The sequence below is a fragment of the Agelaius phoeniceus genome, chromosome 20 (genome assembly GCF_051311805.1).
Source record: "Agelaius phoeniceus isolate bAgePho1 chromosome 20, bAgePho1.hap1, whole genome shotgun sequence".
NCBI classification, from domain to species: Eukaryota; Metazoa; Chordata; class Aves; order Passeriformes; family Icteridae; genus Agelaius; species Agelaius phoeniceus.
This window is the reverse complement of record NC_135284.1, coordinates 754242-778442: the sequence shown is the minus strand read 5'-3', so window position 1 is coordinate 778442 and position 24201 is coordinate 754242. Positions and strand designations below refer to the sequence as shown.

Genomic DNA, 24201 nt, shown 5'->3' with positions numbered 1-24201 from the left:
TGCGCGCCGCCCCCGCCCGCGCCCGCGCGCTCCTGCGCCTGCGCAGCGCCTGCGCAAGGGAGGGGCTGGGCGGGAGCGGGGCGGGCCCGACGAGGGCGGGGCCGCTGTGGGCGGGGCCTGGCGGGGCGGGGCCGCTGTGGGCGGGGCCGGGCGGGGCATGAAGAGCCATGGCGGGGGCTCGGGGGCTTGGACGGGCACATCGCCCTGGGGATGGGCACAACGGACACACACCGCCCTCCGGGACGGACACACCGCCCTCGGGAATGGAGCGGGACACACCTCCGGGACGCAGCGTGGCCATCCCGGCGGTGCTCCGCGTGTGCGCCCCCGTGACGGGCCCGTGGCCGTGCCCTGCCCACCGCACCTCGGCTGGTGCCGTGTTCGCCCTGCGGGGCCCTCTCCAAGCGCTGTGCGTGACGCATCGCCCGCAGGTTTGCTGGCTCTGGGATGCACAGCTGTATCTTACCTTCCAACATAAACCCGGGTGTTTCCATAAATTAACTTATTCTGTTACATTCCGAGTCTTCACTCTGGCAGTAACTTCAGATCCGAGCGTGGCACCTCCGTCCCCAGCCTGGTCACACCAGCCCCAGCCAACTCTACCCGGTGACTCAGAAAAGTAGGATGCACACAAATAAACATCCACTTCCACTTTCCTTTTTGGGAACGTTAATTTGTTTTCCTTCTGAGTAGACAGAAGCACAAAATAATGTTCTTTCATACCAGAGTCACGTTGAAATTCTGATGATATAAATAAAGATGCAGCTTGAGGTGAGGGCTCTGGAACAGTGGATTTAAAATTGGCAGAAGAACTGGAGAATCAAATGGAATTTCTGTCCCCCCACTCAGTCAGGGCCTTGATGTGACTCAGAGACTCTTGCTGTTATCATAGCACATAGGAATTATTACCAGCAACAGCAATATCAAATTTATCCTGTGTTAACTTTACCTGTAAATAACGAGCAATAAAAATCCTGTAATTTAGATTTATAGGACAAGCAGTTCCATTGCATTCCAGAATCAAATCCAGGAATTTGGGTGACAGCAAATTTTTGAAGAGCAGATGTTTTATAAAAAGACAAAAATCAATTGCAAATATTTTATATAAGGGAAAACCCCCAATTAATTGGTTGAAGAATAAGGCTTTGTCACAGGGAGTAGTGCAAAGGCAGAGAACACAAAACACCAACAGCAAAGGTGCAGAGATGAACACAAAAGCCCCAAGGGTTCAGTGGAGCAGAGCCCTTCCCCAGAAGGTTTCTTAATTCACATTAAACCCAAGAGCCAGGTCTCCACTGGGCCCTCCTGGTCACGGCTCCTTTTCCAGCTGTTTCTGATTTGACCCCTCAGGGTCCCACGGCAGCCAGGCAGGAATAATCTCCACTGAAGGCAATCCAGCCACAATCTTCACAGGGATCTCTACGTTCTGCCAAAATCTAAACAATAATAATTCGTGTAGGGGCAGGAAAGGGCTTCAGCTGACTGATATGGTTATGAAAAACATGTCCCAAAATGCCAGAAAGAAATCAGGATGATATGATTAGATAAGAGAGGAGCATCCTGGGAACTCCTGACTGAGGTAGAAAAGGACAGGCTATTTCTTCCCTTCAAAACGTACCAAACAAAACAAACAGTGCTTCTTCCTGCTTCTGGCAGTGCATTTCCCATAGTAAATCTAAAAGCAAAAAAGATTTGCTGTAGTGTTCCCATATTTTAGACACAGGGGTTGAATGGCTATGTTGGAAATTCTCATAGTGTTCCCCCAAAGTCCATGAAAAATTCGATCCAGTATTTAGACTGGAGACCCATTCTGTTGTCCCCAAGCCCCCCAACAGCTCTATTATTAATTTTGTGCCAGAGCCACCCTGGTTGTGCCCTCCCAGGCAGAGGCAGGACAGCCTGCAGCAGCCAGCTGGGAATTGTTGGAGAATGAACCTTTCCAAGTTCCCCTGACACTCTGAGGGGTGGCATCATTTCTTCAGCAGCTCTTGACAACCTCCTGCTTGTGGATTTTTAAGGACACTTTAGCAAGAGCTTTTTTATGCACTTCCTTAAGCTTCCATGTGAACTAAAATAAGGAATGCAGCCTAAGGCATCCACAGAGTGTTGTCAGGTTTTGCTGTGAATGCCAATGGCTTTTCCTCACTAAAACTCTCCCATTGTGGCTGTCAAAGTGGCACTAGTGGTAGGAGTCTCTTGGCACAGGGAAGTCCCTGCCATGTCTCCATTCCCTCTCAGCAGAGTTTTAAAGCCTGAAAGCCTGAACAGCCAAGTCTTAAAGTGTGAGTTGGAAATTTATCTACATGGGAAGAGTCCCCCTTGTGAAATTTCCAGCCACAGATGTTTTCAATCCAGCCAAAAACGCCCCTTGAATCACTTACTCGGAAGTATTCTGGCACTTCTGCTTTTTGCCTGAGCTAGAGGATGAGGAGGCAGAGGAGAAGGTCGAGGCATGCATAGGAAATGACCTGGCCAGGCCTGCAGGAAAACCTCAGGGAGCTCTCAGCTCACCCTCTGTCCTTGCTGGGGAGTGAAGGTGCAGATCCTGTGTCCACACCATCAGTTAACAGCCCCACCTCCAATAAAGTCCCCTTCAAAGGCAGAAGCCCTGCAGCATTTCCTTTCTTTCTGGTGCATTTACCCTTTCAGATTCAGTTAATTTCTTGAACATCACCCACACTGTACCCAGGAGATCTGGGCCTCTCTGGCATTACACCTGAACTGGCTCTTGGAGGTGACACTTGGCTTCTTGACAGAGAATATGGATTTGTTTTTCCTTTCTCACATCTTCTGCTTTCCTCTATTTTGTGTTTCAACTCAAATTATTTCTCTATTAACATTTTTTCCTTCTGACTTCCTGAAGGCTGTTTCATCCTTTGATTTTTTTCTCTCCATTCCTCCCATCCCAGTTTCTCATTTTCACCAGCATTTTCCAAACACTCCAGCAGTGGCTCAAACATGCAGAGTGATACTTTTCAATTTCTATTTATCTGCTCTGGTCCAGAAGCTCCCATCCACTCTGGAGGCATTCCTCTGTGAGGCACAGGTTTGATCCCATTCCTGATGGGTCACATGGGGGGAACCGTGCCAAATCTGCCATCCAACAATATTTCTCTCCTGTTCTTGAGAGAAGCCAAACAAACAAACCTAAGCAAAGGAGGAAGGAAGGGAGGAAGGAAAGGACCTGCCAAGGTTTAGTAAGAGGTGACTTAACCTTCCTAGCTCCAAAGCCCCCGGAGCCCGCGGGTTTAAGGCCGAGCGTAAGGGAGGGAGCCGTGACCCGTCCGTCCATCAGAGGGCATTAGAGGCCGCGGAACGGCCCCGGCCCGGGCTGCGTGCGAGAGCCGCCGGGCTGGGGCTCCTGCTCTGCCTGAGTGCCACGGGCTCACCCCGCACGCGGGGATGGACATGCTGCAAACCTTTCCTTAAGAGCAAACCACGGATCTTCCTTTGTGTTCTCTGCTTCCCAGTTCCTCCCTGACCGCGACAGGATCTGTTAAACAAGAGCAGAGCCAGCAAATGATCTGACTATTTGGGGATTCTGTACAAAATACCCACATTGGAACTTCTATCCCGGAAAGTCCAGTCCATCATTCAAATTGTAGCACGATGTTTCACACAACCAATTCTAAAAGCAAGTATTTCTGTTCCAGTTGACATCTCATTTGGATGCAAAACACCAGGAGTTTAATCCCTGGTACTTGATCTGATAAAAGGAGCAGTCTATTGAGCTCAGATATTCTAATTGCACTTAATGGAACGGTACTTTCTGAGATTGAGGCTGATGCCTGCACGCAAAGGGACACAGCCCTGTTAGTGTCTGCCCATTTGCCTGGGAGCTATAAACAAGCTCTTTGTGAGTCCCAGTTGAAGTTTGTTTGATCACAATCGCTCCCAGTGTATGTGTTCACGTTCTAAAGACTTCAGCAGAATGAGATCATTTTGTGTATCTACTTTTCCCTTCCCTAGTGAGTAATGCCATCCCCACATATGACAGCCATTGCAGAGGTTAAGTTACTTAAATATTGTAAAGCAGTATTTTAATTGTCCTGGATGACTAATCAGTTCAGCCGAGATTAGAACATTGCCCCAAAGGATAATTCGAGGTTATCACTTCCTCTGCCTGACATTTTGTTTCCTCTCTTGTTTATCACACCACAGGGCCAGCAAGAGGAGCTTTCAGCTTGTTCTTAGTGCCTGTCTCCTCTGCATCCTACAGTGATCCCACTGCAAGCAACCCAGGATTCTCCTAAAATCACATGAAACTTGTGTCCAGAAAGCTTTCCAGTGCCTGCTGATCAGCTCCCAAAGGCTGCTCACACCCGAGCAGTCCCACCCAAAGAGCCCCAGGGAATGCCCATCACCTGGGGGCCCCCGGAATTAAAACCAGTCTCAGTTTGCACCATATGGGACTGGGCCTGACACTTTTCCCCCTGGCACTGTGTAAAAGCCTGTGCAAGTCCCATTCAGTTCAGTGGCATGATTTCTCAGTCAGATCAGCTGATTTTAGACCACAATCACACAGTCTGGGCGCCAGGATTGGGGTTCAGTACCATCAGCACATCCATCAGGCGTGGCCTTCCTTGCAGGCACCACAGCACTGCTCCTGCCAGTTCAGCTCTGACCGAGGGCTGGGGCAGAAATGGGAATTGCTGGCACAGGTGGAGTCAGTGCTCAGCAAAGACCTGCAGCTTCACACATGGCACACCTGGACTTTATTTTAACTCACTTTAAACACGGCTGCAGTGCTTTAAACACTGGGCAGAAGAGCCACCAGAGCAGCCTGGCCATCAGACATGGCCTTTCCTCCTGCTCTGCCTTCTGAAGTACTCAGCTTAGGGGAGGGACTGATGAGGAAAAGGAATTGTCTGATGGAAAGGTAAGTCTTTAAGAATTGGGAAAATGTCAAGACCAGAATTGAATTTTCTGCTTCTTAAACAACCTCTGTGTAAGCCTTGTGTCAGCCTGTATGAATTTATGAATATAAAGACTCTTTGTTACTGAAGAGTTTTCCCCAAATGCTGCTCAGTTTCCTCCCCATGACTCATGCCATTAGCTGATGCTGCCCTATTTAATTGCAACTGCTGCTTAAGCCCACACAAGCTTTTCTAAAATAAAACCTTAAAAAAGCTTGCAGTAGATATCCAGAGGTTTGGATGGATGGTACATGGCAATATCCTTTGGATAAAACATGTGCTGCTTTGCTGGGCCTCTAAATAATGCTGAGCAGCACAGAGGCCTTGGTCATGGTGTCTTTGAGCTGCTGTCAAATGGAGCTGAAAACTGGGGATAAAGCTTACCCCAGGGCCATGCTGCTCTTGTGAACACCATGGTGACATTTGCACTGTCCTGGTGAGCTCTCAGCTGATATCCACACACAGATCCAGTCCTTGTATTTATTTTTTTAATTCTCTGGCCACAAGGGCAATGACAATGTTGAAGATTCACAGTGCTGGCCATTTAATAACTCTCCTTGCCCCTGACCCTGACCCTGTAAGGGCTCATTAACCTGCTTTGCATTTTGGGACTCCTTGTGCATTGTGGGTGTGATTTTGCAGTGCTGCAGGTCCACGGATTCCCCAAATATCAGCATGTGACTTCAAAGCAGCAGTGAAACAAAGGCACCACCTCTGCCTTACTTGCAGTCAAAACAGGCATTAAGAAACAGCAAGAAAGCATTCCAGAGCTGCAGAGGGCAGGGAAAAATGCCAAGCTCCCTCAGAGTATGCAGTATGACAGGAAAAGCCAGCTCCAACAGAAAGGAGGCAAGAGGGCAACGCTTCCAGGCTCAGTAAGGAAGGAAAGGAAAGGAAAAGGTTACACCTGGGTAGCACATGAGCTTCCTCCAGCTAAATCGTGCAATGGAATTGCATTTTAAATATTTTCTTCTGTTAGACTGGCAGGATTCAAGTGGTCAATTCATCTTTTACTTCCATATATGGATCTTAAATTAAAAAAAGAAAATTTCACCATTTTTTTGACAGAGTCATGGCCGAACAGCTTTCAAATGCAGCCCAAAAAAGGGCCCCTGGATTGAGCCATGTGGGAGCACGGCTGCAGATTGCCTTACATGTCAGGCCTGGCAGGAATGTGCTCCCTATCCATGTCTTTAGTTCCCAGCAGCCTCTTCCCAGTGACCAGAGCATTCCCAAAGCATTCCCAGTGTTCAGCCAGCCGTGAGTTCCTCATTCTGCAGCTGATCCCTGTGTCCATAGGTCCAGCTCATCCCCCATTTATGACACCTGGCAGAAAGGTTCATTATGCTCCCCCAAATCCTGCTTTGCTTTATGGGGAACCTATTAATCTTACTTGTTACACATTTTGTGTGCAATCTGTGCTTTCAGGAGAGCTGTAATGAGAGTATAGCCAGAAATCAGCTTCTTTTGGGAAACATTTACAAACAGACCCAGAGAGCCTGGGTCCTACCTGTGTACACGCTGCCCACAGACTGCTTGCACAAGGGAATTATTAGCTGCCAACTGCTGCGTTTTCAGCGCTAGTGGCAACACTGAGCTTTTACTTTCCATGCTACAGAGGCTGCTGGGATAATGGAGCCCATAATTACATCCAGCCACTCGTTAGAGCTCAAATTACAAAACCGGATTTCTGCGCCAGACCTTCAGGAAGTAAGCCATGGAAGGAATCTCACAAATAACCTGCAATTACGTTAATGCAGAGGGCAGGGCCTTCCCTTAAGAGCTCTCAGGCTCACTGGAGTGACCCTGGCTGGCTGATCAGAGCCAGAGGAGCAGTGCAGAGAAAGGTGATGCAGGAGGTGAATCACACAACAGGCACAGCCTCTGCACCCAGGGCTGTTCAGGAACAGACATAAAGAAACACAGCCTGTGGTGTGGTGTGAGGCAGCCAGACAGAGGGGTCTGTGGTGCTGTGGCTTATTCCTTTACCCTGTGGAATGGGGTGTGCTCCCTTAAGGCACACGCACATGGTCACAGCTCCCTTTGCAGTAGGAGTTTAACTGTGTCTGTTCCCAGAGTGTTCTGCAGCCCCAGAAAGCTGTGAGCAGAGCAGCACTGCACAGGAGTGTGAGGAACAGAGAGCTGGGCTCAGCCAGACCTGGAGAGGCCACCACTGAAAGGCACAGCCCAGCCAGCTCTGCTGGCAGCCCCCTCCTGTGTGTCTGTGCACGGGGTGTCCCCTCCAAGGTGACACCAGCCTTACTGCACACACGGGGCAAGCACAGCCACCCTTCTCAGGGTACCACAGAAGGGAAGGGTCTGTGTTCTCTCCTCTTACTCCTATTTACAGCATTTTTACAACCCACAAATGGGGACCAGGAGAAATTTGCTTGTCCAACCTCCACTTTCAAAGAACGTCCATTTCTCTCAGATTCTGCACCTCCTCTGCAGCCCTCTGCATGTGTTCCCTGTAGCAACAGGGCTGGACACAAGCCACCCAAATCTTTTCAAGCTCAGTTCAACACCAGCTCAGGCCCATCTCGAGCTGTTTGATCTGTGAGCAAACACTCTTTATCTATGAGCAACCTGCTCTTTCCCAACTCCCCGCAGCAGGAATGCAGCCTCGGCTGTTTCCAGGCAGAAGCTGTCACACACAGCCCTGCAATTCCCAACACGCTGACTGCTTCTGTCCTGGTTGTTTTATTGAGCTGCTCTACAGAATGCAGGGAGTCTATCCCATTTGTTTTTCCTATTAAACACAGCTTGGTTTTCTATAAATTGGATTTATAGATGATTTATTGACATTTACACCCTCCATGCCATTGATTTTCCCTCTGTTTGCGCAATCCTGATAGTCCAATGCCAAAGCATTGAAAAAACCCCAAAAAAACCAACAGCCAAAAATATTCTTTCCATTCCATTGTGAACATGTTCAGCAGTTTATTACTGCTTGCACCCCAGGTTAGCAGCAACCACTGTAGAGTTCTGCCTTGGGTCAGATATTTTTAAAAAAGGTAAATATTTCATATTAACACAAAAGCATTTGGGTTTGGAACAATTCAGAACATTCTCTGCTGTCTTGTGATCTGTACACTCAGAGCTGGCCAGGACACAGCCCTTTTTCTGACTTGTTATGTGACTGCTTTGAATTCCTCTGCTCTTACACCAGCTTCCCAATCCCAGCCTGTTCTGGCCAATGCCTGATGGGCCCAGGAGAACTGAGCTCCTCAGCACTTGCAGAGCTTCCTTCGCCCCTGCCCTTGTTTAGGACAGCTCAAAACTCTCAGTGTCACTTCAGCCATCTGGGATAGGACCTCTTGTACCCTCAGAGGGTAAATTTAGCAGAGATATTTCTGCAAGCAGCTCCCATGGCTGGCTTACAGAGAAGGGATGCTTTGAATCTAAAAGGAATAACCCCAAACTTCTGTCTCTGTTATTTCAGTGCAGCTATTCATCATGGAAGCACTGAATTCCCCACATACACTGAGCCATCTGCTCTATTTATTATATCCAAAGACATGCTCCAAAAATTGTAAAATCCCAACGAGACCAAAAAAACCAGAGAAAAAATTCCCATGGTCTGATATTCCATCTGTGCAACTTTTCCACTGCACACTCTTTCAGCAGACCTTTGAAATTAACCCCTTAAGTACCAGATGTACATCAATTTAGAATCACCTACAATTCTTCACAAGAAGCAATGGTAAAGAGATCACAGAGCAATGGACACAAGGGGAGAGAGAAATGACAGCCCAGAATTCCAGGAAGGGAGGCAGCCTTATCTGGTGCCTGTGGGAAAATCACACAGTTCTGCTCCTGACTGCTCCATGATGACCCTGAGAAAGTGGCCTCATCCCCCTGTTCCTCCTCCCAGCTGCTGTTTGCCTTGTCTGTTTAGACTGAAACTCTCCAGGGCCATGGTGGTGCCAATGCTGCTTGCAGTCAACAGGCATGGACGGGAAATGGAGCAACAGCTTGGTGCCAGCCCAGCAGCACCTCAGGGCACTGCTGCAGCAAGGGGGACTTGGTGCCAGCCCAGCAGCACCTCAGGGCACTGCTGCAGCAAGGGGGGCTTGGTGCCAGCCAGCAGCACCTCAGGGCAGAGATACCCAAGGGGGGCTTGGTGCCAGCCCAGCAGCACCTCAGGGCACTGCTGCAGCAAGGGGGACTTGGTGCCAGCCCAGCAGCACCTCAGGGCACTGCTGCACAAGGGGGGCTTGGTGCCAGCCCAGCAGCACCTCAGGGCACAGCTACCCAAGGGGGGCTTGGTGCCAGCCCAGCAGCACCTCAGGGCACAGCTACCCAAGGGGGGCTTGGTGCCAGCCCAGCAGCACCTCAGGGCACTGCTGCAGCAAGGGGGACTTGGTGCCAGCCCAGCAGCACCTCAGGGCACTGCTGCAGCAAGGGGGGCTTGGTGCCAGCCCAGCAGCACCTCAGGGCACTGCTGCAGCAAGGGGGGCTTGGTGCCAGCCCAGCAGCACCTCAGGGCACTGCTGCAGCAAGGGGGGCAGGAGACACTCAGGGCCAAAACTACTGAGAGTTTTGAAAATGTATTTACAGACCAAGAGCTGGCAAAGGCTCGTGTGCGAGGTCCCATGCACTCTAACAGCTCCTTGCAGGGTTGGGCTGTTGCTTTACTTGCATGTTGAGTTTTTAACCCTTCAGCTTGGGGCAGCTGCCACTTGGACCTCCCTAGGATCACAGAATCCCAGAATGTCCTGAACTGGAAGGAACCCACAAGGATTATTGAAGTCCAGCTCCTGGCAGCACTTTCCTGTCTCGGTCCTCTGCTGCTCACCATCCACTTCATTGTGAGCTCTTTTTCTTCTCAACGTTCTTTGCCATCTCCTTCTTTCTTCCATTCTGTGTTTTCCTTTCACCTTCTCTTCTGCCTCCATGCCCTGAGGCTGAACTTTTCCATCCCCAAGAGGTTCTCAAACAGGAGCTTGTGAATAATTAACAGTGTAGACTAAAAATAGCATAATTTTTAATGGCAAGCACTATTGCACAGATGAGCTACCTCGGATTTAAGTGTGACTGGACCTAACTGTTACTAATTTGCCAGGAGTGCTTTATGGAATGACAGCTGTGAGGAGGAGAAACATCACTTTTGGGCCTGAAAAAGAGAAGACAAAGCAAAGCAAACGTGTAGAACTGAATTCACCATGTCAGAATACAGGAGTGTGAAACCAGCAGATCCCACTGCTCCAGCAGCCTGGGGGAAGTTCCATAGCCTGGAACCCTGAAGGTATTTCCAGGACAGGCAAAAAGGACAAAAGCCCTTTCACTTGTGAAAGCTTATTGCAGTGAGCAAAGACTTGATGGAGAAAGATGGCACCAAGTTTGTGAGTTTCCCAGCTGAGCAGCCCTGTGGACGCTTGGCAGCTGCATCCCTAAAGGAAGATAATGGAAAAGCCATAAATCAGCCTGAGCCACCCGCTGCAGGCCCTGGCAGTGACTGCCTGGGGTGTGACACCCGGGATCCCACAGCCACACCTCACCCAGGAAGAGCTGAAAAATCACCCTGCATACACCATTTGCCAGGAAAATAAACACAGCAAGTCCCCAGGAAGGAAAGTGTGGTTTCTTTATCTCCTCAAGTTTAGACTGCATTTCGGACAGATACATTTTACTGAGCAGAGGAGATGAGTTGGCAGCTTGCAGACAGAACACAGCTTTTCACCCCTCCCTCTCCGTCTTCAGACACAAGGACAAGCCCTTCCAGTCCCTCCCAAACAGAGAAGGTGCTACCAGGACAGCCCGTGACAACAAACAATTCCTAACAAGCTTGCAAACCCCTGGGGTTTTACATATCCCTTTCTGCCTTTGTGTCCCTAACGCACAAAATGTTGACTGGAGAAAAAGAAGTGAGAAAGGCAGCAGTGTGGTAACACCCCTGTGCAGCTGAGTAAGCCAAAGCTGCAGTTTGCTGGCTGTAAGAGCCCCAGGGTCAGCAGCGTGTGCTGGCTCTGAGCGAAGCTCAAACCCTCCAGAGAATCCTTCCGTGAGTCAGCTCAGCTCTGGGCTGGCCTGGCTCAAGCATCCACAACCCATGAGCAATTCCAAGCAGCATTTCACAATATTCACTGGCTTCAAGTCTGCCTTGCTCCAAGGAGTTGTCCAGGGATTAGCTGCAGAGAGCTGCTCAGGGCTCTTCCCTCAGCGGGCAGTGGGGGACGGACAGAGCAGGAACAGGATTGAGCTGCTTCAAACAAGTGCTAGGATGTGCTAGGGGAATTTATACAAACCAGCGCTAATCCGTGCTAGCGCTCACATCACCAAGAACATGCCGAACTTCTCCCTGCTCCTTTCTTTGACATTGTATCACTGCATAATTTAAAAAAAAATGCTTTGCTGGCCTTGCTCACGCTGGGGTAATTCCTGGCTCTTGCTACAGCTGAATAGCTGATCCCATGGCTATTGCAATGCGCCTGCCAGTGAGGCCACTGCTTTGGAATGAAATCACAGTTATTATCTGCAGTTAATTATCCTGCTGCGTGCTTCTCTGAAGTCCATACACAGAGCAAGGAAGAGTCACTTCGTCGAGAAGAGGGGCAGAATTTAGATATGCAAAAAGAGAAAAGAGGTAATGGAAGGAGAGAGGGATGTATAGAGATGTTAATACAAAATCACAGAGAATGAGAGGCTCTCAGGGTCTCTTTCTCTTCCTTGTGAACAACTTCATTAACAGCAAAATTTTATCATAAACCAGATGCTGCTGGATTTAAAAGCTGAACTACACTCGTATAGAAAATAACACTACAGAGTAGGAGACTCCTCCAGCCCCTGAGCCAGAGAGGCGCACGGCGGGAGGACGGGCTCGGGCTGCGCACCGGGCACAGCAGCGCGGCCGGGACGGGCAGCGGAGCGGGGGCGGGAGCGCGAACGGCTGCGGGTGGGCAGGGCAGGGTCTCGGGAGGCCGGGCAGGGCCGGGCAGAGCAAAGCAGGGCAGGGCTGAACAGGGCAGAGCAGAGCCGAGCAGGGCCGGGCAGAGCAGGGCCGGTAGAGCCGGGCAGAGCAGGCACAGCAGAGTGGGCAGAGCCGAGCAGGGCGGGCAGAGCCGCTCCCCCGCAGCCCGACCCGGCCCCCGCGAACGCTCCGCTCCCCGCCCCGCCCTGCCGCCCGCCGCCGCCATCTTGCCCAGCCCGCGCCCGCCCGTCCCGCTCCGTGGCAGTCCCGTAGCTCCTCAGGCCGCCCGTCCATGGCCAGCTTTCCCCCGAGTGTCAACGAGAAGCTCATCGGTGAGAGGGGGGCGGGCGGACTCGGCGGGGGCAGCGCGGCCGGGCCCGGGCCCGGGCTCGGGCGGGGGCGGGCGGGCGCTCAGCCCATCCCGCGGCACAGCAGCGCGCTCGGGGCTGCCTGCGGGTGGCGGGCGGGATCCCGGCACACGGAGCCTGTTCCGGCACACGGAGCCGGTTCCGGCACACGGAGCCGTTCCTGGCACACGAGCCCTTGCCGGCACACGGAGCCGTTCCCGGCCGCCGGCCCATTCTCGCGGCCACGGGCAGGCGCGGGCCTGGCGGCATCGCCCGTACCGTACCGGCTGCGGCATCGCGCACAGCTCGGTCAGCACCGCGTGTCCTCCTGCGGGGGCTCAGCCCCGCTGGGTTATTCGGTGACACCGGGCCCCCTCCCAATGGCGGCAATCGCCGTGGAACCGCGGGGTGACGCGCGGGTGGGTGCCCGTGCAGCCGGCGCAAGGCGCTGCACGGATCTCCTCCCCTCACGGATCTCCTCCCCTCACGGATCGCCTCTGTCCCCCAGCTCGGTCGCGCACGGTAGGAGAGCTCCTGGCCCCCACGTCTCCCTTCGACAAGAAGTGCGGCAGGGAGAACTGGACGGTCGCGTTCGCTCCCGATGGCTCGTACCTGGCGTGGTCACAGGGACATCGCATAGTGAAGCTGGTCCCCTGGGCACAGTGCCTCAACAACTTGTAAGACAAACCGCTATGGCTTTCGGTGCACCTGGAAAACAGGAGATAGCTTCAGATCGATTAAAACGCATGTATTGGTCTTTTGGGCTTTGACACCTTGGGGAGGAATGAATTCCTTAAAATAACAGCTGTTCTGTCTCTTCCTATGTGGCCAGCAAGAGGAACAACTATTGCAACCTCACAAAGCCTGTGGAGGAGGGACTTGTTAATCAATTCAGACACTCTAAAATAAGAGGAAGTTAGAATGAAAAGGGAATTTAGAGACGTGGGGAGATCTGGCTGGCCCTTTACACTTCCTATCACAACGCTGTTTGGCTTGACCTTTTAGAAATTTACTTAAAGTCAGACCTCTTTCCTTATCATCCTTGTTCGAATGCAAGTGGAGTTCCAAAACACACATTTTATTGACACTTGCAGGTTGCATGTTAGTGAAGTTGGTAGCTGGCCGCTGCAGTTTTGTAGCTGGTTACATTTCTCTGACCCATTTTTCCCCCCTTTGGGGGTAGTTAATTGTTTTCCATGTGCTGGACACTCAGTAACTCTTTAGCAGAAAATCCTAGAAAATTTTGTGGCTCATTTTTCTGTAAATGCTTCAAAACTGTTGGATTTTGCACTAGATTACGTTAGTATCTTGCTCTCTACAGAGGTAAAACTGTATACAGATATTAATATTATTTTGTGTTGGAAGGTTTCTGGGTGCTGGTCATTTTTCTCAGTTATCAGAAAAAGTCACTTTTATAATTTTAAAGTAACGATGCACCGTTTTGCGCCTCAGAGGTGTCCATCATCACAGCTCCCAGGTGTCATCAGACCCTGCAGAAGGGTTTGTTTTTGGCTGTAGCTTGTGCTGCAGCGTGCTTGGTGCTGTGTTTCAGCCTGCTGCACGGCACCAAGAATGGCGCGAACGCGGCCGGCACGCGGCTGCCGCGGCAGAGCAGCGAGGGCAGCCAGAAGAACAAGCCCTGCGAGCACGTCATCGACTGCGGGGACATCGTGTGGAGCCTGGCCTTCGGCTCCTCGGTGCCCGAGAAGCAGAGCCGCTGCGTCAACATCGAGTGGCACCGCTTCAAGTTCGGGCAGGACCAGCTGCTCCTCGCCACCGGCCTCAACAACGGCCGCATCAAGATCTGGGATGTGTACACGGGTGAGTGCAGAGGAGCTGAGGGTGCCCTGAGCTGCAGGGGCACGTGAGGAGCGCCCAGCCCCTCTCCTGGGCTGCCCCGGGACACCCCAGCACTGCCACCGTGTCCCTCAGAGCGTTGTCCAGACGCTCCTTGTCACACTCGGGTGCCAGCTCACACTTCTTGCCGTGATAATGTTGTTGGTACACACCAGGAATTGGTTACAGAATTGTAACTGGCAACTGAACCTTCAATACAAGTTAAAAATATTAAAAAAGCATGAGCTCCTGCAACTAGAAGTAACGAAAGACTGCCAAAGGAACAAGAGAGGCATGTCATGCTTTGAGATGTGAGAGATAGAAGATGCAAAATAATTAAATGTGTGCATACATACATTGGTTCTTTACTCAACAGTCTTCCTAGTTTTACCATGCTTTAAAAGCATGAAATTGCTGGTTTATGTTGATAAGGACCTTTAATTTTTTAAAAAAGAAAATGAATGACTTAAAAAGACTGAATCTGAACTTAGGGACTTTCAGTTTTGCTGGTAGCACAGCTGCTCGGTTGGAGAGAACTCAGTTAAGAAAAATAATGATTATTGAGTAATCTGTCCTTGTAAACTGAAGCTTGGAACAGGTATGTTGATCAAAAGACAAGTCTTGCCTTATTTCTGAGGTTCTACTATATAGATTTTGTAGCTTTTCCAGGAGTTATCTCTTGATACAGGAGAATGAAAGGATCCATGTACTGCTCATTGTAGGGAGCATTTCTACCAAGAAAATTGTCTTTACATGCAGTAATTTTATATTCAGTACTTGTATCCATAAAACATTTGGTCTAAGTACAGGAGTCCTTCGTGTTAAATTGTGGTGTTCTCATGTAACAGGAAAACTCCTCCTTAACCTGATGGACCACACAGAGGTTGTCAGAGATTTAACCTTCGCCCCCGATGGCAGCCTGATTCTCGTGTCTGCGTCCAGAGACAAAACCCTGCGAGTGTGGGACCTGAAAGATGATGGTAATGTCTGGGCTTTATCTGCTCCAATAGCTGAGAGAAGCACCCATGTACTCACCTCTTTTATTGCTCTAGACTCAGTTTGGTCAGGATTGCTTAAAAACTGCGTGTTCGGTTAGTCACTCACTGTGCACTGGGAACTCTTTAGTCACTCACTCTGCAGCCCCTTGGAATTCCTTATCTGACTGAACCCTGGAGGCAGAAGCAGGTTTTGGGCTAAGAGTGCATGAAGTCACCTTTCTGAATAGGGACATGGAAGTAGAGGCTGCATCCCAGGGGTTTTATTTCTGTGTAGAATGACTCTGCAAGAAGTATTTTGGGAAAATAATACAAAATTTGACAAAGAAATAACTAACTTGGAAAAGCTTTCCCATCTGAATTTTGTAATACTTAACCAATTCTTACAGCAATGCCTTTCTGTTTAGGAAACATGATGAAGGTGCTGAGAGGCCATCCGAACTGGGTGTATGGCTGTGCATTCTCTCCAGACTCCTCCATCCTCTGTTCTGTTGGAGCTAGTAAAGCAGTATGTGTCAGAGTTTCTTGTTCCTTGATTCTCCTGAATTGTGTGCATAATCATTTTAAATCTAAGTAACATTAAGCTTGTGCTCGGTGTCATGAACTTCTAATGTTTGATGATGATGTGAAAGTGCATGAAATTAAACTGGCAAATGGTGCATTGAGACCCTGATTTGTGAATGGAACTTGCACTGCTTTTAGTTGAAGAGGCTGTAAGTGTGGAGAAATAGGTCTGCACAGGGTCATGGCATAAAAGAAAGACCACTAAAGCTGCCAGTGTTAAAAGATACTTAGATTAATGCATAAAACTATTTTGGTTTTGATTTTGTCCTTCCTATTTTGTGCTCAATGAGAAAGACTTCCCAAAGTTGGAGCCAGTCAGGGCTTCTGCTGCTGAACAAAAACATTTCTCCTGTTTTCCCCTACCAATGGCAGTAGTACCTAAGAGTTAGAGGGAAGAGGAGCACACTGGTTTTGCTTCCATCCTAATGCCCTGCTAGAGAACTGAAAGCAGTGCAGGTAATGCATGTATGCCATAAGCTACTCTTGGCACTGAAGAGTCAGGGCAGACCAGAAAGGAAGTTCAGCCTGGTTCCAGGGGCTCTGTAGGCAGTGTGGTGCAGGCTCAGAGGCCCAGCTGAGGCACTGGCCATCACTCCTGTGGGAGTGCTCAGAGGCATTGTCCACGGCGGTGAGCACAGCCGAGCTCGGGGTTTGGCTCTTAGTGGAGCAGAGGGGGATGTGTACATTGCTGTCTGGAGGCTGTGTGTTTTCCATAAGCTTCTTGCTTTCCCTGTCACAGGTGGTGGCAGCAATATTGGTGTGATTGAGTTAAGCTGGCACCACTCTGAGGAGCACAGTGGTGTTGGCGGGCAGAGAGTGGCAGCTCTGGCCGCCAGCCCGGCGAGCTGTACCGTCTGTACCGTAGGACGAAGTAACCTTGCCCTCGGCTGCAAGGGGTCCTGTACGTACGCAGGTGCTGCTCCATGTCCACTGTCTGCTTGCTTGCTTGCTTTTTTTTTTTTTGTTTTTTTTTTGTTTTTTTTTTTTTTTTTTTTTTAATAATTTTCACAGCAGTGAAACACACTGACTCCTCAAACTTAGTTTCCAGTTTTATAGAATGTTGGGGTCTCCTTGGAAAAATTAGTGAACGTGTTTATAACTGATTGTAAAATGGTTCAGAGTTAGGCGGTATGGGAGGCACTAAGGCTGAGTCTGTTTTGGTCAAACATAAATTTATCCAAGTTGTCAGAATTTAACCTGTGCAGTAAAACTGTCAAGGGAAAAATCAAGGCTGCTAGTGAGTGCTTTGAGGGACACAATAGCTTTTGCTAAAGACTTATATTCCTGTAAAACCATGCTGAAGTACATGGATAGTTCCTATTAAGTAATTCTGCACAGTCCTTATTTTGATAATATATAATATACAACTGCATGTAAAATACTGTAATATTCCATGAATTCTTACAATACACTGTGCAATTAGTTGGGTAAATTGTAATATTAATGTTGTTTTTAACTGTTGACTTGATTTTAAATGACTAAATTCTTTCTAATAATGTGGTTAGACTTCCCTGTTGTTTTGCCACAGACATAACTTTTGGCTGTGAAAATTCTTTTTGCTTGCAGTATCTGTTTCTCTTCCTAGGCTGACGTTGGTGATCCAAGCAATTGTAAACAAGTGATCTTAAACTCAAAGGGATGCCACTGGAGTAACAATATGTTAACCTTACATTTTCTGTCTGTATATTTCTTAAAATTTTGGTAGTTACTGAAAAGAGGGGATTGTAGAGTTTAACCCTATTTATTTCTGAATATTTTAATAAAATAGTTTTGTAATATATGAATTTCAGTAAGCTACATGGTTAAATTGTGTTGCCTTTATCTTATATTTTGGCTTATTTTGTTAATAACATTTAACAAATTTGAGTTAGAACTTGCATGTCTGCTTTAATTATTTTTTAAAAAACCTTGATTTTAATCTGAATATGACACTGAGCATATTTCTTAATTGTAGTAATTCATAATACCTGATTTTAGTGTAATCCTAAATAAGACTAGCTATACTTAAAAAACAAATTAAGTGCTTCACTGCCTCTCTGACCAGAGCTATAACATCAGCTGATTTAATTGCAGGTTTTCCTCTGGGATATGGATAAATACTGCATGCTACGGAAACTTGAAGGCCATCACAATGATGTGGTAGCTTGTGAGTTCTCTCCTGATGGAGCGTTACTGGCTACTGCATCTTACGATACTCGAGTCTATGTCTGGGATCCACACGTTGGAGTGATCCTTAGGGAATTTGGGTAAGTGAAGCACTCAGATCTGGGAACTGTCTCCCAGAGTGGACTTGGAAATGAGCAGTGGCTGATGGAAGTCCTAAAGCAGCAGAGGCTGGAGGTTGTTCTTCCATCTGAGGGCCAGTTTACAGCGCTGGCATTTTACGGTTTGAATGACACTGAAGAGCACGCGGCAGTTCAGTCCCCACTGCCGAATCTGCAGGGAACTGGCCCGGCGCCGTTTGTCTGGGAGTGCCTGAGCTCTGCTGTCCTGGCTGGGGCCTTGTCCTGTCCCTGAGTGTGTCTGTCCATCCATCCACAGGCACCTGTTCCCCCCGCCCACGCCGATCTTCGCGGGCGGCGCCAACGACCGCTGGGTGCGCTCGGTGTGCTTCAGCCACGACGGGCTGCACGTGGCCAGCCTGGCCGATGACAAGTGAGTGTGGGCACGGGGCTGCTGCCCTCCTGCCTTCTGCCCTGGCACAGGAGCCTCCAAGCGCTGTCACTGCAGTGCTCCGCACTAGCTTCTCGTGCAGCATACAGAAAACACCAAGCACACTGAAAAACCCACTCTGATAACTTCCTGTGTTGTCCTTCCCCCTCAGAATGGTGAGGTTCTGGAGGATTGATGAAGAATACCCTGTACAAGTTGCACCTCTGAACAATGGACTCTGCTGTACTTTCTCTACTGATGGCAGTGTTCTGGCTGCAGGGCAAGTATAGACTTCTTTTCCTTTCTAAAATATGAAGGTTACACAAGAGATTGAAAACAGTGGCTCAATGTTCTGAAAATCTTCAGTTGTGACTTGCTGCCTGGTGCTTCTGACTGGTACTGTTTGTTTAAACATGCCTGGAATAGCAGTAAAATCAATCAGCTGATAAACTCGTTTCTTATCTTTAAAAATAAATATGTGAGAGACCCAAAACATGAGGATTGGAAGAAGCCCATCAGATAGCTGAGGGCAGTTGTTGTGTGTTAGGTGGCACAGCAGTAGCTGCTGGGAGATCTGCTCCCTTTGCATAGACAAGTTGCCTATTGTGCTGCTATAACTTAAAATAGGAACTGGAGTAAAGCAGGGTCAGGAGCAGCTGGAACTGAGCACCAGCAAGTCCCCTACCTAGTCATGTATGTGTGTGTGTTGGAACCACTGAGCTGGTTCATGTGGAATAACCTGGAGGGTTTTGTGGTTTTGTGCAGGACCCAGGATGGCAGCCTGTACTTCTGGGCAACCCCGAGCCAGGTGTCCAGCCTGCAGCACCTGTGTCGCATGGCCATCCGCAGGGTGATGCCCACCAGCCAGGTCAAGAACTTGCCTATCCCGGGCAAAGTGGTGGAGTTCCTTTGTTACCAGATCTGAGTTATTGGGGAGGAAAACAAACAAACAAAACCAACAACTGGGAGGTGGCCCAGCTGCTGAAACTGGCTACAAACACTTTACAGAATCCTCAAACTGTACAGCCTTTAAGCTTAAAACTCTACAGGTTTTCAAGAGCTATTTAAAGTGATAACCTAAATACTATTTTATCAAAATGCCTGACAGGTAATTTTTTTTACTATTTATAGAAAACACAGTAGAAGTATTCCCGGTGTTCTCAATTTTCTAAAATGTAACTGTGAAAACATGTACATATATAGACATAAGCTGCTACATGTTATCAGTGTACCTTTAAAATTGCTTGTATGATTTTTCATGTGTCTCATGTATATATTGCTTTGGTAGAGCCATGATGCATCTGAGCTGTAAGTGGAAGGACAGCTGTTCTGGCACACTGAGGTAGGAAAACTATTGACTTACACAGCAGTTAAGCTTCCTTCTCTACATTGGTTGGGGTGCAGAAAGCTGCCCTCAGGTCAGACTTTGTGCTAGTTTATTTGTGAGAGGTACAGCTTTGTAGAGAGCAGTGTGTGGGGAAGGGCAGGAGGTTGAAAGGGGTGCAGTGCATCTGAGGTAACCCAGGACCATGCCTGAGTCAGCTGAAGGCCTTATGCTCCATAGCAGCAAACCAGGTGAAATTTCAGTATTGGGCAGTGTTAGAGAACTATTTCCTTACATTTCTGAAAATCTGACTACTGTATTTTTGCCTGATACTGTGTCTGTAATGAGAGACATTTGCAGACTCAGTTTATTATCCTTTAACCCTATAATATCTGTTTGGGGGTGATTATTGGTTAATGGCCAAAGATAAGCAAAATACTTGGTTTTGCCTTCTGTTATTTATCTGTACCTGCAGATATAAAGAATGTATGCATTGCATAAAATGCCTGATTATATATATTTTTGTTGAATTTTGTATTAAAACTTGTATAAAAGTTTTCTGGTGTCTCATCTGGTGACTGATTTATCAACACTGTCTGGCTGCAGCGTTCCAGGCTGAGCTGGTGAGGCCTGGTTTGTGCTGCCAGACAGATGCTTACAGAGCTCTCTAAAGCCATGACAGTGTTACAAGCATGTGTGAGCTGCAAATCTGCCTATTTAAGCACCTTCATGAGCTGAGCTAAAAGCTGAGCTTGCCATGAGCCTGTTTCTGCAAGATCACAGTTCCAGCCTTGGATCAGCAAGTAGGACTTCAGTGTGGGCTCTTGCAGGAGGGCCTTAGGAAGGGTCCCCTCAGGCTGTGTTCACCAAAAGCTCTGATTTATGGAAGTGGAGGAAGGAAACAACATCCCAGCTCCCCCTTTCACCACCTCTGAAAGCTGCTTCTGCCTGCAGGAGCTCCTCTGTTTGCTCTAACCTTTCTCCCAGGACACAAATGGTAGTGTTAGACCAAGTACACAAGCTTTCCTCATTAGTGAGGCTATTTATAATAATGTACCACGTTTACAAGCCTCTTCCTGCCATGGTGGGACACCACAAGGTGAGGCCTGATCCCCCAGTTCCCAGCTGTGAGCAGAGCACAAAGCTGGGCCCTTCAGCAGGGTGAGGCACAGGGCTCCTCCCAGCTGGAGTTCAGTAACCTCTGTCAGGGGAAAGGGAATGAGCAAAGCACGGCACCATGGAGAAACTTCCTGGTGGCTGAAGCTCCAGTTTTCTCTGGAATGCTCTGAAAACTCTATTTTCCACATTCACATATGGCATTTCAGTTGAATCACGAGTGAATAACACTGCTAAGTATTGTGTGGGGTTTGTTGTTTCAGTGCTAGATGAGGACTTCCATTGGAGCTCTTTAGAAATAGGGTGGATGAATGCTGTGACCTTTTCCTTATATATTACAATAGTCTCATAAAGGACAGAGGCTATGTAAGATCCCATGGGAAATCTGCTAGAGGTGTCAGGCAGAAACTGTTTATCCAAGTAATTATTTCAGATTAGAACCACCTGAGTAAGGCAGGCAGAGGGTTTCTGTGGGATGCTGGCTTCTGCATAAGGATGAGTTTGTTTTATAAACACTGCTCCACACCCAAATCCCACTGCAATGAGCTGGATCAGAACAGCCCTAATTATTGATGTACTAGAACCAAAAGAAAGCCAGAGTAAACTTCAGATAAGTTATGATAACACTGGTAGTTATCAGCAAGGTTATGCCTTGTGTAACCAGCTAATTCCAAACAGAAATTCCAGGGCAGATATGATTTATTTCTAACGTGAGATTAGAAGCTCCTGAATGCTCACTTTTATTACAGCTGGCTGAGTGCTTTATTGCATCAAGGAGAAAAATATTTATCTAGGGGCTCTAATAAGAGTTGCTACACTGGGGTTCCCTGGCAGAAATCATAACCCCTCTCCCTCTCTGAGTTCACTTCTCAGCCTACACAAACTCCTGCTGCCCCTGCACACTAACGGGAGGAACTTCTCCCATTGAATTGGAGAGTTCTGCCCACTTCTTCAGGTGTTCCTCTCCCCTCCTGCTTCCAAAGGCAAGCACCTCTTTGGGAAGACTATCTCAATCTGCTTCCTGATATAACAGCAATTGTAGTAAAACTCTTGTAGCAGAATAAAGGCCAGGATGGAAAACTTAAACTGAAATTAGATGGGGAAGAATCTATCAGTGTACATTATTAACAGTGTAATTCAAACCTTCTGGGGCAACTGCCCAGGAGCCATTAGGGGGTTTGATGATATTTATTAATCATGACCAGCTCCTTGTGGTCACTGCAGAAGGAACAAGTCCAGAAGAAAGACTTAAAATATTGCTTCATCTTAATTGCATCAGAGGAAAGGAAAAAAAAAATTTCCAAGGTCCACTGCAGATAACAGCAGTGAGAAGAGTTTGGGCAGAACTTTGGTCCCAATGTGGCATGTCACAAGACTGAGACAGGTGATTGCTGCTGCCCAGTCCAGAGAGCCGTGCTCTTTCCTGTCAGGTCACTGACAGAAGGAAAAGGAGCAGCTGAGAAAGGCCCCTCCCTGCCTCCAACAGGTCTGTGACAGCCCCAAGGCCACCTGGCCTCCAAGGGAGGTGTGAACTTGCCACGTGGTTTCCTTCACGCTGATCCCAGAGTTCAGGTAGCTCTGATCCTCAAGTGAAGCACCTCCAGCCTGCAGGCTCTGAGAACCACAGGAACTAGGGTGGCATGCTGCTGCTGTGACTGGATAAATCAGCACTGCATCTGGCCTGCACTTTGCCATTCCTCTGGCCTCCGTGCTCTCAGAGATGAATTTCATCTGCTGCCTAGAGAATCCTCTGCTGACTCTACTCCAGCACAACATTACAAATAAAAATCGAATTAAACAGAGTCCACCGTGGCAATCATCTGAGCAACAACTGAGCAGGCTCTAATGAAGCATATTCATAGCAAAGGCCTGCAATAAAGCTGGGGAAGTTTGAGATCCACACACGTTTATCTCTGTGGGTCGATGTGGGGGTGAGTGCCTCCATGCAGCTGTGTCTGTGTGTAACTCACACACAGTGTAACTCCCTGCCAGGGGTTACTCTGGAGCCTGGGAAAAGCTCAGTGCTTGCTCAGTGACAACACTGCACTGGGTAGGCAGTGACTGGGAGAGCATTTACCTCCTGGGGCAAGGGCAAAGGCCCCTTGGCATCCCCAGGTTTATTGACTGTGTCCACTGGATCATGAGACAGTAGGGAAGCTGGAAGTGGACTGACCTGCTCACAGCTCTGTGTTTGATGAAGAGCTGCCAGGGTGGCATTTGGCCAACACAAGTGTTGCAGCTTCTGTTGGAACCCAAGATGTCCATCTGTGTGCATGGAGAACTTCTGAAATGACACTTTTCCTATGGAGCTCTTTGCCCAAGGAAACTCCCCTGGACAGGGATCCTCATACACTGCCTGGGAGGACATTCTGTGCACTGTGGTGGGGTGACAAGGGTTTCCTCTTTTTAGTATCACTTCCGTCTAGTAATTCATAAGAAATGTGATGTTGAAGGGGTTTCTTTTTAGCCTATTTTTTCTGGAATCTATAATAGTCCTTGGCTTCAACAGCAGCTATTATTAACTACTTATTATTCAGAAACAAACCAGTATTCTGACTCACCAATTATCTTAAATCACACTTTAAACAAAACATAACTCAGTAGCATTTATGGAGAAATGTAAGGATAATAACATTTGGAGTATTTATGGGAACATGGAAATGTTTGAATTATCTTCATTTGTGCACTACAGTAGCATCCAAGCCTTTAATAAAGAAGCCTCTCTAATCCAAACAACTCCTAAATTAAACAGACAAGAGACAAAGATGTGAACAGAAAACATAATCCCTCACTTAAGAGGTAAATAAATGAGGCACAGAAAGGGATTCTAAAGAAAACTGTGGCCAACCTCAGAATCTGCTTTTCCTCCCTGATGTGGATCCCTTTGGCACAGGCCTATCACGCTTTCCAAACAAATGTCAAATGTGAATGCAGTTCCTGATGGTCAGTGTGCAGGGCCTGCTCCAGAGGCTTGCCCTCATTCAGCACAGATGCAGTTCTGCTGCTGCCTCGATTTTCTCTCTTCAAGCTCTTTCAAACTCTGGTCTTGTGGTTTCACACCAAGTACCAATGCTCTTAAATATTCAATTTCCAGAGCAAAGTGATCTGAGCTGAATCCCTTCTCAAAGCAAGAGGAGCAAAATTCTGTTCTATTTCTAGAGAGATGTTTGAGAACAAGATCTCTAATTAGTTCAGTTCTTTCCTCCTGGAAAGCTGGAATTGGTTTGGCTGCCTGGAGAGAAAGGCCTGGGAGGGCAGGAAGGGGAGGACACCCAAACCCCTTCCCCAAACCCCAAATCCTTCACCGGCCCCAAATCCCGGGAGGGGCTCCGAGCTGCCGGGTGTGCGGCGCCCTCTGCCGGGCACGCGCGGCCCTGCGCACCCGGGCACGTACGGTTCTGCACACCTGAGCACACGCGGCACTGCGTACCTGGGCACGTACGGTTCTGCACACCCGGGCACGTACGGTTCTGCACACCTGAGTATGCGCAGTTCTGCACACCTGGGCACGCGCGGCCCTGCGCACCCGGGCACGTACGGT

General features: G+C 48.6%; 1 protein-coding gene across 1 annotated transcript; it reads left to right on the top strand.

The window, feature by feature from the left end:
- The first annotated feature begins 11838 nt into the window (after positions 1-11838).
- On the top strand, positions 11839-20101 carry WSB1 (WD repeat and SOCS box containing 1). Its single transcript, XM_054647050.2, has 9 exons — positions 11839-12158; positions 12682-12850; positions 13726-13994; positions 14858-14989; positions 15412-15512; positions 17642-17814; positions 18110-18223; positions 18393-18500; positions 18986-20101. The coding sequence occupies exons 1-9, from the start codon at positions 12119-12121 to the stop codon at positions 19143-19145; spliced, it is 1266 nt and encodes a 421-aa protein (XP_054503025.2). The 5' UTR covers positions 11839-12118; the 3' UTR covers positions 19146-20101.
- The last annotated feature ends 4100 nt before the right edge of the window (positions 20102-24201 follow it).